We start from the raw sequence: 16,306 nt of genomic DNA, 5'->3' as shown, positions 1-16,306 counted from the left end.
CATTCCCCTTCATCCCGACCAACTTATTAAACGGGAAATACATCGTTGTTAATGAACTGCAATGATAAAAGCTATTATGTACTACTTCTTTCACTATTATACTACATTGTGGTTTTACTGTACTTAATTGTATACACAATTCTTGTTCGTGTACACTTTATAAACATAAAGTAAAAAGTTTTCAGCCAAACATTTTTGTATAAAGTTAAGAAAATTATCGTTTGCTTTATTTTATATTATAATAAATAAGTCTTTTATATTTTAACAGTTGGATAACTTCTTTTAATACTTTTCTTTACTCACACAAAAGTGTTAATTATGCTTTCAAATTTACGACTTTCACCTTTTTCGTCCATTAACATGAGGTGATAGCATCTTTCTTCGCTAGTTATTCTGCTTTTATTATAAAAATAATAATAAAATTTAAAGTAAAACGTGAAATATTTCTCTAAAACTAGTTTCGTTAACGTGCGACATCACCACACGATTAATTTCATTTTTGAATGTGGCATCAGTAGCTCATATTCTTCATGACCAGCTTCAGTTTTCAGTGAAGAATCAATACACTAGGTGCCATACAGCTGCTTTATTTTTGAGTAATATATCAAGTAATTTGTGCCAAACAGCCAGCTTTATTGTGAGAGATTATACCAATCTACTGTACAACCAATTATCAGTGAGAATGAAGAACAGAGCTAGAACTCCAAACCAACTCATGAATTGGTTTCACTTCTATTTTTCATTATCACTTATAATTGGTCGTAAATTGGTAAAATTTAAGAATTGGACGGCCAATTTTACTCTTCATTTTCACCCATAATCGATTATAGATTGGCACAATTCAAAAATTGAATTGAATAATCAGGAATCGAATCCAAGAAGTTCACACGAGTTCATACCAGTTCACATTAGAGCTGGTACTCTAATTCTTGAATTGTATCAATCTACAGTCAATTATGAAAAAGAATGAAGAAGGAGTGCCAGTTTTATTCTTCATTCTTATTCATAATTGACTGTAGATTAATACAATTCAAGAATTAGAGTGCCAGCTCTAATGTAAACTGGTATGTGAACTCGTGTGAACTTCGTAGACTCGATTTCTGATTATTTATTATAAGAAAAAGAAAATCAAGTCATTGTAAAAAAGTATAACGTCTACATATTTAACTCTATATATATTTTTAAATACTTTATCACTGCAAGTTAGTGTCTTCTATCTACTTGAGATTTGTACTGCCTTTCACTACAGTGTATAACTAGAATATACAGTCAAACCTATGAACGATGGCCATTGACAGGAACATTAAAATGGCCGTTGTTAGTAAATTGTTTTGTATGAATTTCAAAAAGAAACGTTCCTGAAAATGGTCGCCATTTACAGGGCGCCGTTGTTGAAGGTTCCATTGCATTTACCAACTTTCTTAACATTTATATTATGTATTTTTAATTTTAGTAGAGATAAAAATAAAATTATAAAGATTTCATTCATCTGTTATTACATTTCCTTTAATTGTTTAATTTACATTAAACCCCTCTCTTATGACATGAGTCGTAAAGCGAGTCACATTACATCCTTAAATATGAATCAATATTGACATTTTTTAAAAATGAATCAGCGTATAATTTTATATAAATGACAATATTACGTAGCAATAAATTTAAATTTATTATAAATATGTAATTAATATCATAATGGAATTACAATAAATTGTTGGAATGAAGGGCTGTATTAATATATATAAGTACAGTCGATCCTTTAATAATGGTACCTCTACTAATTGAAAATCATGCCAACAAAGGCAGAATTTAGATTTGTTGTAGCTCTAACGTATATAAAAAGCCCTTCTCTCTATCAAACAATAATAAATTTATAAGCGTGATAGTCTAAACTGTGACTTAATTTATTCGTAAATCCAATCCTAATGCTAAATAAATTATACAGCTGATAACTGTATACTTACTACAAGACATATTTAATAAAATAAAATAATTTTTTATAAAAAATTAAGCATTATAATCGTCCTGTTTACAAGTTTCCTTCATCCCAATTACTAAAAATAATCCTTCAAAACCTTGAAAATTACAAATATCCGAAAATTCTAACAATATTTTCATATAAAATATCAAAAAATTAACATTTAAACTCCATAATTAGCCACGATAACATCACAATAATTTAGAGTTAAATAAAAAAAAAAANCTGTGAACGGCTCACGTATTTGTAAAATCTAAGTGACTCGTACAACATGGAATTCATATAAAACGGAGTAATCAACAGTGTTATAGGGGGGTCAACTGTACAGTAAAGTAAGTTGTTGCAATACTAATACAGGTAATAATTAATACATTTGTTAATTTTGGATATAAATCGTCCTAAACAAGTTCTATAATATCTAGAAAATGTCTTTATCTCTACAACTTGATATTAGTTTATCTGAAGTTGTCGAGATCAACATAAACAATGATTTAAACAAAATAAAAAATTTATTTATTTATTTCACTATACACACAGATTTAAACTGTAAATATCAATATTTAATTACACTATAAATTATTTTTAAAGTTTGAATTTTAAATTTAAGACTTTAATATTTACTGTTTACTATTATATTAATTAAATATTACATACAGCTACTATTTTTTAATATAATTAATTAATTTTTAATGCATAATAAAATGCATTGAAAATTAATTAATTATATTAAAAATAGTAGCTGTATGTAATATTTAATAAATATTTAGCTAAATTTTAATGGTATAATAGTCCTTGAAAGGCTCGTGAAAGGACTTAGGAGTCAGACAAGGCTCAAGGTCTATTCTATTTTTATAATTTTTGTTACAACTAATGAATTTATTTTTTTTTATATACCTAAATCTTTTTGTGCATTACTTTTTGGAATGTCCTTTTTTAGTTGTTATTTGATATTTAATTTGCTTACAACAAACGTAAATTTTAATATATTTACATGTAATATTTTCTAACAAATAAAAATCCTATACTATCGTATATGTGAATGTACTAAACATTAAGCATTGGAGGGCACTTCATTTTTTTTTGTTTAAGGGGTTAAGATTTCTAGTTACGCCATTGTCTCTCACACCCTCACACTTTCACATCCTCACACTCTCTCACACTATCTCACTTCTTCACATTCTCTCTTTGACATTCCCTCACACACTCACACTCTCTTATTCTCCATTCCCCTTCATCCCGACCAACTTATTAAACGGGANACGTAATTACCTTTGAATTTCAACATAGGCCTTTTGTGAAGTGATGTGACATTTTTTAATTTCGCACCGATCCGAATCGTGAAAAACCGAACCATCATCTAAATGTATCCAAGGTCCTAAGATACATTTCTCTATAAAATAAAATTTAAAAAAAATTAATTTAATTTAATTTAGTTCAGATATAATAAATATAAAATGAAATTCTTAACGTACTCCCTCGCCTCGCTACTCCTTGGTAAGTGACAATTCCTTCGAAATAATCGAAATCTTTGGTGCAAAAAATTGATGGTAACAAGATGGCGACGATCAGAATACTCTTCATCTTTGAAGTAAATGAATACTACTATTGAAAATTTTATCAGATCGATGGTATATATATATATAAAGTAACAAGATAGGAATGGCCTCTGATAATTTTTACAACCTTCTTGCAAGAGGGGTGTTTATAAATGTTTATCGTCTTTAATCACGTCATCCTGTTTACGTCTCTTCAATGATTTTCAGAAGGAAACTGTTATTGTTTTTTTGTTAATATGAAGTATATAATACGATTTTTATCGATAAAATATATTTTTTTAACAATTAATTTACTGTTCTAATTAAATTTATAACACAGGAAGTGACGTAAAGCACCCACTTTTTTTTTTATCTGCAAACCATCACTTGGTGTGAACTTCAATTACACTTTGCGTTATGTAACTAATAATTGTCGTCATTAATATCGATCGTGTGCTTAGTCATTTATGACCTAAATTTATTTATTTCTTTATTTTTTTGAATATTAATGACCCTGACATAAAAGTAAAAATTAAATTTTTGATATGCTAATAACTTTACAGATAAACGTGTACTTTATCTAAAAACAACATTTTAACATAAAAACTATTCATAGTACTGAGGAGTGAATGATTTCTATGTGAATAAGTGCGAATTTATACAAAATAAGTGAAGATTATTTGTTGGTGGCGCTGTAACACACAAAGATTGATAGATGGCGCTAGTAGTCAATCTTTGCGTGTTACAGCGCCACCTATCAATGTGCAGAAGAGATAAAGTGAATTTTTTCAGTAAACATTGACAAAAACTTTAACATATTATTTAATTCTTTACTGTTTTAACTCTAAATCTGTTCAGTACAAATTATTAAATTTTAAAAAAATCTTATAATGTAAANTGTATAACAATAGACGTTGTTGGGACGTGTATAACAATAGACGTTGTTGGGACGTGTATAACAATAGACATTGTTGGGACGTGTATAACAATAGGCATTATTGAGACGTGTATAACAATAGACATTATTGGGACATGTATAACAATAGACATTATTGGGACATGTATAACAATAGACGTTATTGGGACGTGTATAACAATAGACGTTGTTGGAACATGTATAACAATAGACGTTGTTGGAACGTGTATAACAGTAAGCATTATTGGGACGTGTATAACAATAGACATTATTGGGACGTGTATAACAATAGACATTGTTGGGACGTGTATAACAATGGACGTTGTTGAGAGATGTCAGTTTTTTAAGTGTAACCTCCAATAATGGCAACCTCCGAATAACGTCTATTTTCAGAAACTTATTAAACAAATATATTTCTTATATTTTTAACAAAATTTAATTAATAAATTTAAGTTAATTAATTACTTAATTCGAATCATTTAAGTTAATTATCAAAACAATTTTCTTATAATAAAAATCACTTTATAGAAAGTTATTTTAAAAACAATATAAAAGTTTAAAGGTCGCGCTTATAAGTAGGTAATTTCGTCATATTTTAAACGTCATTTACTTGTGAAATTATAGGAGTTATATATGTGGTGTTTATATTAAATATTATAAACGAAATTTCTTAATTCTGATTTATATGTAAGTCTAAATACTTCGCACTAACTTGCGTATTTAATGTATTTCACATAAAATTAATATTTGAAGAATCTTATGAATTACAGATTAATCATTGATTAAAATTAGATATTTTTATAAATGATTTTACTATGAATTTTATGCTTTAAAATTCAATATTCGTATTGTTTTAAACATATTATTTAGCTATAAAGGGTGCAATAGCGGTTTAACAATACTAAGTCATAAAAACAGGGTATATTATATTGTTTGTACCTGTGTATATTGTTCTTGCAAGCATTTTTAAAGGAAAATAACGTAAATTATACACTAATTTCTTATAGTTTCTGTTGCAAAATTGAGGTTTCTATTATAAAAATTAAACTGATGATATTACATGTGATGATGATATACAGAGCTTAACAAGAACATTATAAAATGCTCTTTTACTTTCTTACAGCAATATTTTATGATTAAAAATACATTATATGAAAAGTTAACAATGTATATTAAACGTTAAATAAATAATAATTAATTTCCACAAGTAATTTTTATATTATCTGAAATAAAAACGAATAGAAAAAGTCTCAAGACTGTCATTTTTAGGTTAAAAATATCCAAAAAAACCAAATTTGCCATACGAAAAATGATTACAAATATAAAAGTATTATATACGATTGAACTTGTATATCATATTATTAAATCATAATACATATGTAGAAAATGTATATCAGTTTGCAGTAATGAATTAAGACCTTTCAAGGGCCCCTAGGCACTAAATATTGGGGCCCACTACGTAAGTTTACATCATAAAGTTGCCTAATTTTCTTGGCACGTGTAGGAACCACCAAAACTTGGAGCTCCTGAATCTAATAGAGATTGCAAGGTACAGATTGAGCGATATTAGAACATGGTAGAGCCATCACTTATGACTTAATTAATCCCTAGAAAATTATCATTAAGGTAACTTAAACCCTGATTTCCCATAGGTCTAGTATCATATTTTGAAGTTCTCTTCTCAGAAATGAACTTTAAATTATGTATACACCACTTCCTAAATGGCCAACAGGGCAAAATATTTAATTGCAGCCATGATAAAACCAGTCGTAAAATCGGGGTAGTCTATACAGAATGTTAATTAACCTTAAATTAATATTACAAGCCTATAAACTAATAAGTAATTAAGTAATTTAAACAATAATATATATGATGTTAAGTAATATACAGTTGTACGTGTAAAACTACACGAGTTATAAAAGACGATGTATACATGCTAAGAAATGTTTATAATCAATTTTTATATATCGAAATTCGGTATATTTGTTAACATTAGTGAAGATTAGATAAGGTAGAATCTACGAATGATACATTACTATAAATAAAAGTGATTACTTACGTATCAATGTTAGTTTTATGAACTATACATCTGAGAAAATTAAACATAAAGCTTACTTTAAAGAATTTTTAATATAATATTTAAGAAAATTTACTTTGAATCGATGAGAATGAAAGCAAGAAACGTTCTCGCTCAAACTCACTGATGATCACACACACTCACATTTACAGGTGATCTTACTTAGAATTGGTCACATGTACAGGTCTTAAAGGGAGAATATTAACAGTGGAAGAAGAATGTTTACTTAGATGTAATCACATTATATGGAATCACACAAAAATGATCACACTACAAAGGATGTGGGAGATGATCGCGCTTACGTGGGAACATACTCAGCCACTCGTAAATTATCACGTTTACATGGGATCATACTCAGCCACTCGTAGATGATCACGTTTACATGGGATCATACTCAGCCACTCGTAGATGATCACACACTACTGATAAAGGATCATACAGGGATGATCTCAAACACAGAGCATCCCACCAGGAGATGCTTACGCTCAAAAAAGGATTTCACTTACTCGTTAGACATGATTATATTACAAGGGAAATAAGCTCAGGTGATCACATTTACAGAGGATCACACACAGAAATGATCACACACCATGAATATGATTAGAATGTGATTAAGATTGAGACCAGAGAATATGATTAAGAACAGTTACAATCACGAGTAATCACAAGAATATTATTCAGATAATCACACTCACTCAAACTCACAGATATTATTTATAATTATATTTGTCTTTTTATCATTTCTAACAGTAAAAGTAGCCTACTTCTCTTTTCGATTTCTAGAGGGACCTGCCTGATATTTTTTAATTACTTATAATGGATACATTTACCGATTTATATGTTTTTTTTCCGGCAATATATAATTAGCTGGAGTGTTAAAAATTAAAACAAATTACTGATATTGTGTGGCCTCTGGACTATAAATACATTTTGATATCAAAATCATCGTGTGATAGATCCTTTGACGTAATTATATGATTTTTTGATCCTTTGACGTAATTATATGATTTTTTGATACTGTCATTTTTGTTTCTAGATTTTATATCGTTGTTTACACAAAAAAAACGACTTCAAAGGTATTAAAATAGTTTAATTTTACACTGTAAAATCCAATTTTATTGTTAATTTGTTGGATATTGTTTACCATGTTTTATAATTCAATCGGGAAAAACAATATTTTGAGTGGTTTTATGAGTCCACATTCGAGTTTTTTTAATGGAATTTTTATTTTATATTTCTTAAGAAAGCAGAGAGAAGAGTTTTCTTAAAAAACAGCAAATAATTTCTTTAAAAAACATTAAAAAATAGCCAATAATTCATTACAAAATAAAAAATAAAAGCAGGCTTTTTATTTGCTGTTTTTAAAATACAAAAACAATTTAAAAATAAAAAAATACGTTAAAAATCTCTAATTAATCGAAAATTTTTAAATAATTATTAAATTAAATACTAAAAAAATAATTATTTTATGTGAAATTTTATAAAATTAGAACACGGTTAACTGTAATTCATTTCTTTTTTTTCACTTTAAGTGGAATGAACTGTGTTCCTCTGTGAAGAGGGTTTCATAAATCCACTTAATTAATCGTAAAATTTAATTTATATTATAAATTTCTTTTATAAATAATGTAAGGGGAGAAACTGTTTTCAAAAATGACTCACTGGAAGATGTGTTCGGGTGTTGTTGAAAGTGATATTCGAGTAACTTGGCAAACATACCGATGAGTTGCGTAACTAAAAACAGATAAAAACACTTGTTAAATGATTCTCTTCATGTTTTAACAAATATATGTTACAGTTTATCTGATTTTAATCTCTATAAAGTGATAAAATTTAAAATAAATGCGATGAGAAGCCAAATTCTTAAGACGTCTCATACATTTATCCCTTATAAACGAGACAAAAATCTATAAAAAAAAAAACTTGTGAAAAAATTGTTTAATTCTTACATTCATAAATTACCATAATTTTTACTAATTTTTAAGTAATTTACCATATAAAATATTCATTTAAATACTAGACACCCTCTTCGTAAGGTCAACTGACTAATTTAGGGGATGCTAAATTATTACAGGAGATTAAAAATAAATTTATTTACAGTCGACCCCTCTATAACACTGTTGATTTTTCCGTTTTATATGAATTCCATATTGTACGAGTCACTTAGATTTTACAGATACGTTTGCCGGGCTGTGAACGGCTCACGTATTTGTAAAATCTAAGGGACTCGTACAATGTGGAATTCATATAAAACGGAATTATCAACAGTGTTATAGGGTTCGACTGTATTTATTTTATATATACAATAGGAAGTATCACAGAACAATTAATTACTTCCCTTAATTAAAAATACCATTAAAATTAATTGTATAATTTAATAAAAACAATAATATAAATATAGTATTAAATTTTTTTAAGTGTAGAAATGAGTGAAGAATTAATTAAATAAAAGTTTTAAAAGGGGTTGACAAACAATAGGAATTATTTATAATTTTTTTTCCTTCTATAATTTTGTCGTCAGAATATATATATATATATAACATTCAAAAATTTAAGTGAAAACAAATTAAATAAATTACTCAATAAATTAAATTACAAAGTTCAAGCTACGCTAAATACAATTGAATATGGGAAAACAAAAGAAAGTAATGAAGATGTCCTGAACGGGAACAATTGAAAATATACTATTAAATGCGTTGAACCCAATGAAGATTAATTGAGAAAATGAAATAGAGTTTTATAAGAAAGTTCTTTCGATATATTTAATGGTTATGATGTAACACTTGTATCAGTTATCACGTAAATACTTCGACTCCTACTCTGTTATTCTTAATGATTACTCGTTATATCTACAACTTATTCCGTCTAGGATGTAAATTTGACGTCACAGAACGAAGTAATTACGAAAAGGAAACGGAATTATATCATTCCTCCTCCATTTTCTCTTTTTTTTACATCATTAAAATTTATCTTAAGGAAGTAGCAGAGGAAACAATTACGAATTGTCCCCCTTCCCAATATAAACTGCGATTTATGATTTAAAAAGAGTCAGTTTGTCATTTATTAACTTCAAGGCTAACAAAGTCCAGGAACGACCTTGTTCTACGTGTAAAAAAAGATCCTCTTACATTTAAAATACACTTGAATTGTTTAGTAACTGTTATTTGTAAGTGTAAAGTCTTTACAGTGGTGTTGTCTACATAAATATAAAAATGTTTAACTTGTCAACAATTACAATTTTGATTGTTTCATTCATTTTGTTACAAAACTCATTGCAAACCCCAGTAACAGAAGAGTATTCTGTGTTGGTTTCGAATGGTATGGCTTATTTTTTTAAATAATTGAAGACTTTTTTTAAATTGCTTTTATTAATTTATTATTATCATTATTATTTGTAGGTAAATGCGTACTAGAATCTAGAAACTTTCAAAAAATTGGTAATAATTGGTACGATTTAAACAATTGTAAGATGTATGAATGCTTCCTGAATGGAGTGAAAGCAGTTGTGAAGCAGAACAGGTGAGATATTAATTGAATTAATTAATAACTACTAATTGAAGAATGGGTATAGAAAAGAGAGAAACGTTCTACAGGGTGTTCCCTACTTTTAAACTGTTCAATATAACCTATTTGTTCAGATGTATGAATAAAATGTGCTGGAAAGTGTTGGTCAATACTACAAAGGAACTCTGACTAGAAATGAGGCCCCAGCGATCTAAAATGTGAGGCCTCATTTCTTGATTCACCCAATCATATTACTTCATCTCTTTAACCTTTTTTTGCACGTGAGCGTGTTAAGGATTAGCATACACACGATCCTTAAATACCCATCGGTCCTAAGCGTGTGTATATAAAACTTGGAGTATTGCTCAACATTCTCAAGCACATTTTATTCACATATCTAAATAAATACATTTTACAGAACGGTTTAAAACTAGAGACATTCAAGAGGAACATCTTGTGTAATAAATGATAGTAGTGGTTTTCAAGATAGATTTTATAAATCTCAACATGTTCAAAAATATTCTAGGTGAGCGTATGATACTTTGGTATACATAGTGTACGTTTCTTTATAGTTTTAAAAAATATTTCATCAATTATTTGTGATTTTTTTAATTAAAAAATAAGAATAAATTATTTTATAATTGGTAAATTTGAATGAGATCCTATTAGGAAAGGGTGTGATTTTATTTTTATTAACAGTAATAATGCTCATGAGCATTTACTCCTTAACATCCTCTTTTCTTTTATATAACGATTGAGGTGACGTGCCTATTTCGACGTTATATTGGAGGAGGAGGAGGAAGATGAGGAGGAGGAGGAGGAGGCAAGATATCAATAACCACCCACATATATCAAATCAAGACTAGTTCATGTTGCATAACGTTAACTCTTCGCGCTTTACCACCCGTCAATTTAACATTATATACGTTAAAATATAACCAAAAATACATAATTTACTAATTTATTCCTTAATTTTTCAGTTGCTCCGACTCTTTTGATAGAAAATCAAACTGTCGAATGCAGAAGGAAACGGGAATGTTCCCAACATGCTGCTACGGTAGCATCGTTTGTGATAGAAGAAGATCAACAAGGCATTCCAAGAGGGAACCATTCAAGAATATGTTCGAATTTATGAAAAAATAAATAAATAAAAAAGAATAACAAATAATAATAATAATATCAATGTAACATTATTTTAATTCGAAAATAAAAATTTTAATTATAATTTTAAATCAAAGTTTAATTATTTAATTAATAAATAAGCACGCTTCGTAGATAACACTCACAATTAGATATGAATGATATTAATTATGTAATAAAATAAAAACTATTTTATAATCTTATCAATGCAACGTTTAATAAGCATGAAAGGATGAGATATTAATTATAAAGGAAGAAACTTGTATCTGCTTACTGAGACAAAGAATAAACAGGAAAATGCCCACGCATATGATCTATATATATTCAAAATATTCGTGGAGGATGGTTCAGATGATACTGCTGAATCAATTTATACTGACTTCTGATAGTGCTGAGCAACATCTGTATGTTAATTTCTCTTATATAAGCGCGTGAGAAGTTAAAGACGAGAATGAACGTTGAACAGATATGCTTGTGTTTATTGATGGTATCGTCAGTATTCGCGTTATCTGACGTTAGATTCAAGTATTATGAGACCGAAAAACATGGAAGTAAGTTGTATAGTTATACATTAATAAGTTTATTATATCTTAAAAGGGGGTAGTTTGATATAAACACAGCTATAAATTAAATTAATTTAGTGAGGAAAAACACGTTTAAAATCTCGAAGATGTAGAGAAAAATGATAATAAAGAATATGAAGAAGTAATTTACTCTTTAATTATTACTTGTAATTTATAATTAATTATTGTTTTTAAGTACAGTACAGTGAAACCTGTGTAAAACGGACTCGCACATTCCGCTTTGGCAGTCAGTTCGTGTTATTAATGTTCCGTTTTGGACAAGTTTTATTGTATTTAATTAATTACAAGTTTTCTTTATTTGTTATTTAATTATTCGGGTTCGATATAACGCGATTTCGATATGTATTACGCCAATATAGATTGTTCGTTCTAACAAACATACAGTTTTATACACAGGAAAGCTTAATAACTCCTATGCTTTATGTCGAAAACTTCTGAAATTCTGAATGGAAGTTTGTGTATTAAAAGATTTCATTCTATTAAATTTCGATGGTCAAAGGTCAAACGAATGGTGAGGTAGTGGGTGATCGTGTGTAATCTAACGTAAAGGTTACCTGTATATATTTTTAATAAATGTCTACGTTTATTTGAAAATACAGTAGTTATAACGTAAAATATTTAATTATCACTATTGTTATTTTAATTATAGAAACTTATAATAATAAAATTAATTTTATACAGCTTTGTTTTAAAAATTTAATCTGTAAAGTCATCATTATAATTAAAGATTAGGTGCTTAGAGTTTTCTGTAGAAAGAACTATGGGGCAAATCTTAACCAAATTTTTAATCATATTGTCTCGACTATGCTGTTTCCATTTAGGAAAAAATTTACTTCAAAATTTAACCGCCAGGCGATATTTGGCGCTTCTCTTCGTTTAACATGCATATTAGGTTCAGTTTGAACCGTTCTTAAAATAGTCAAAATTTATGCTGGTTAACTGATTTTTGGGTCATCTTCTATATTAAATTTTACTCATATTATATATAATTTTGATTGTTTTTAGTTTATAGCATCTTTACAATAGACTCCGTTTTACGACCATTTATTTTATACCTTCGCTTTANAATTGTCAATATTAAATATATTTATTATAAATGAAATTTAATTCATTTTAAACTTATAAATTTTTATAATCTTAATTAAAGGATGCAATTTATAGCTGAAAGGAAACTGATAAACACTCGACACTCTGTTATTAAGATTTTTTAATGCCTTCATGACTTTTCTGGCTATTATATATATAACAGAGAAAGAGTATGACCCGTCAAAAAATGTCAAAAGGTCAAAGAATGACCCTATTATTTTTACATTTTTGGAGACCTTGAAAAGTCAAGAAATACAAAAAAATCAGGGTTTATTTGTATATGTGTATGGTGTAACGCTTTTGTTCACCCTATTTAAAGCTTAATAACTCCTGTGTCTTTTGTCGAAAATTTCTGAAATTTTGCAGGGAGGTTTATGTATTACAGACATTAATGCTGTTAAATTTTGGTAGATAAAGGTCGGAGGAGTAGAAAGATATAACCTCCTTTTTTACGACTGCTCTATAACACTCGCTTTAAAATTTAAGCAAAATTACAGTTGAGAGATCACGTAGTGAAATATTGCCTATTTTATGATTATTTTAAGGATGGTTAAAACCGGTTTGAAGCAGCTAATTGTTATTATTTGTTACTCATGTATCCAGTTTTAACCTTTAACCAGTTACTGACTTTTGGGCCACCCCGTATATCTCAAAGGATACTGTTATCTCTAATTGACAAGATAACTGAGGTTAGATGCTCCTGTCTATCTTTAAGAAGCTTCATCACTTATCGAAAAGATAAAATGTCTATATTTAGATTCAATATTCGGCTCTTCTTGTCTATTCTCTTCATTACCTAATGAATACAGAGAAGGTTGCACTGTGGAACAAAAGACTGGGAAGTTCCCTTATTGCTGTTTCAACAGACAAATGACTTGTCCACCCCTTAAGGAAAATGACAAATATCAAAATGATGATACTAAAATATCGAAAATTTCTACGAATAATAATAAAATTTCGGTGATTAAAAAGAAGAAAAATGAAAATTGCCCTTGTCTCAGTTAATTTTATGTGTAAAATCAGCCTATCAATATCACATATTTTGTATTGTTTGGCAATAAATCTTTATTTTCATATCTGTCAAATTGTCTTTATATTTATATAAAGGTAGCATTAATGTATATTATTTTTCATATTTATAAGTAAACAATATTTAAAAATACTGTTTAACTGCGGAGGCTTCTTATGTGTCTAGAACATAGAGCAAACGATCTTGCTAACACCTACGTACAGGTAAATGACAGACAGAAAAGCCTTATCTGCTAAGGACTGACAGTGATTTCAATCTCTTTCGACTCTGTTTGGGAACAAACGGCCATCGTGTTAGAGTGTGGAGGACAACTGGAGAACTATTCAATCCCTCTATAAATGTTCAGAAGCACACTTCCGCTGCTGGCGTATTGATCTCAGGAACTGCCTTATCAGGGTATTACTAGTAGTGAGTGGTACTTGAGACAAGCAGGGTTCAGAGGCAGGGTTCATTGACACACAGAGGTAGGTTCAGAAAATCACGCACCCTCATCTGCGCTATTTCAGTATCTGAAAAAATATACTGCATATTGCTCAAAGATTTTGTCTCTATACCTTTGAACGGTGAAGGTTCCTCCCTTGAAGGCGTGCAAGAGTATGAAACCATACGACAGAATTCCTCCCTTTACAGTAATTTTTCTAAGATGCTTTATCTCAAACAATATCCCATCTACGAGGAAGACATCAGTAGTCAAAAGTTCACGGAAACAACACTTGTTCCTGTTTACATATGATGCGGACGTCTGAGATGTTTATAGAGGAAACAACACTGATATTTGAACACGACTACTATTTTTTTTTTTTTTAAAAAAGAGATATAAAATAAAATCTACCTGTGAATTTATAACACGAAATGTTGGATAATAGGATGTCTGTTGTAAATTATTGACATAGAGTTTATGACCTTTCTGCTTTTTAAAATAGCTCAAATAAAGGAGGACATTCTCGAGTGCAATTCTTTAATAAAATACTGCATCGAATTGATAGGATAAAGCAACCCAACATTTGAGGAATCTGCTGAGGTGAGATGCATTCCGGGAGGACTTTCTACTTAATTTGACACGTGAAGAAACCCGGAAAACTTCACGTGACCAACACATTGGCGAATTACGAACCCTCGACTTGTGTAGTGGTGTTGGCCACTGACGATCGATAATAACACAGTTGTCTTCTATCGAAACACTTCGTGATTTTACGTGTTATATTTTTTATTTTTTATTGCCATATGGTTACTAATAAAGCCTTTTTTTAAGGTAGACAAAGCCAGGTAAGCTAGTATAACAGGTAATAATATAGTCAGGAAGTTAAAACATCTCACATACCCTCCGAACTCCCATTTCAAATCACGTTCTCCGCACAGACAAACTGACAGTCGCAAAAATACAGGAAAACCACATATTTAGTTTAAGTAACAAATGTTTATTCTAGCTTAAGGAAGGAGACAGAGAAATTTAATCGAGTCTTTTATGTTTCTTTTTTTTTACCTACTTACAGGTGGAAGGAATTAAAATAAATAAAATAAAAGAAGTTTTATTGATTTTACTGTATATCAATTTAAGTCAAGGTGAATGAAGAGTGCGTGTAAATTGAGAGTTGTGTAAAATTTTTTTAATGACAATACACTTTACGTCATAAGAGGGAAATAGTGTTTAGTTAAAACAGCTTCCCACTTGATAAGAGCGGGTCCTACAACTAAAAACTAAGCTTTGATAAGCAAACACATAAAAAAAAATATATATATATTACATTTATGGAATTTTAAGGAGAATTTNATTTCTTTATTTTGTACAAACAAAATAAATATATTGAAAAATATAAAAACAATAAAAAATTATACTTCAGAAGTTAATTTAGTATCAAAAACGTAAAATATTTGATTAGCCCAAGACATAGCCAAAGATTGCAGCGCCACAGCACTAGCGAAAATTTAAATTTGTCAATTGAAATTCTTTCGGATAACCGACTTTCGGATAAACGACGCTGTACTGTATTAAAATATTAAATACATTTCTGTTGTAAACGTTGGATCATTAATTGTTTTATTCTTAACTCATCGCTATTTTATTGCGATACTTTTACAGCTGCCATTTAAAAAAGATTGTAAACTTTATAAATGCCAACTGTCGTTTGTCTGTATTTTCTTCATCTGGAAATCGGAGATTGATAGATGAAAGATGAGACCAGAAATGGAAATCGTAGAGGCAGATAGTCCCAATTAACTATACAGTAACTTCCATGTATTCCAGAAGTCATGTTATTTTAATAAAAATATTCATATGAAAGCAGTTTGCTAGATGAGCAGCATGACTCTATTGCTAATAGGAAAGTATGATGTACAGGGGCAATCCACTAGTAATTTGAGATGGAGACCATATATTTTAAAATTTATTTACCGGGAAACAATTGGATATGTGATTGTAATTCTTGTTTTACAATGAATCGGTTGCTGAAGAACATGCA

General features: G+C 28.9%; 1 protein-coding gene across 1 annotated transcript; it reads left to right on the top strand.

Moving 5' to 3' along the window:
- Positions 1-9,429: 9,429 nt before the first annotated feature.
- Positions 9,430-11,319, top strand: LOC111622464 (venom peptide MmKTx1-like). Its single transcript, XM_023364843.1, has 3 exons — positions 9,430-9,821; positions 9,902-10,022; positions 10,988-11,319. The coding sequence occupies exons 1-3, from the start codon at positions 9,716-9,718 to the stop codon at positions 11,148-11,150; spliced, it is 390 nt and encodes a 129-aa protein (XP_023220611.1). The 5' UTR covers positions 9,430-9,715; the 3' UTR covers positions 11,151-11,319.
- Positions 11,320-16,306: the final 4,987 nt, after the last annotated feature.

Source organism: Centruroides sculpturatus, unplaced genomic scaffold, assembly GCF_000671375.1.
Source record: "Centruroides sculpturatus isolate CEXI.00-Female unplaced genomic scaffold, Cexi_2.0 scaffold23, whole genome shotgun sequence".
Taxonomy (NCBI): domain Eukaryota; kingdom Metazoa; phylum Arthropoda; class Arachnida; order Scorpiones; family Buthidae; genus Centruroides; species Centruroides sculpturatus.
Note: the sequence above shows the minus strand (reverse complement) of the source record. Positions and strands in the feature narration are given on the sequence as shown.

Bases quoted from the DNA above. Each gene is read 5' to 3' on its own strand.
- LOC111622464 (XM_023364843.1), top strand. From the start codon at position 9,716: ATGTTTAACTTGTCAACAATTACAATTTTGATTGTTTCATTCATTTTG. The intron at 9,822-9,901 runs GTATGGCTTATT...TATTATTTGTAG, and splicing joins TTCTGTGTTGGTTTCGAATG to GTAAATGCGTACTAGAATCT. The intron at 10,023-10,987 runs GTGAGATATTAA...TTAATTTTTCAG, and splicing joins GCAGTTGTGAAGCAGAACAG to TTGCTCCGACTCTTTTGATA.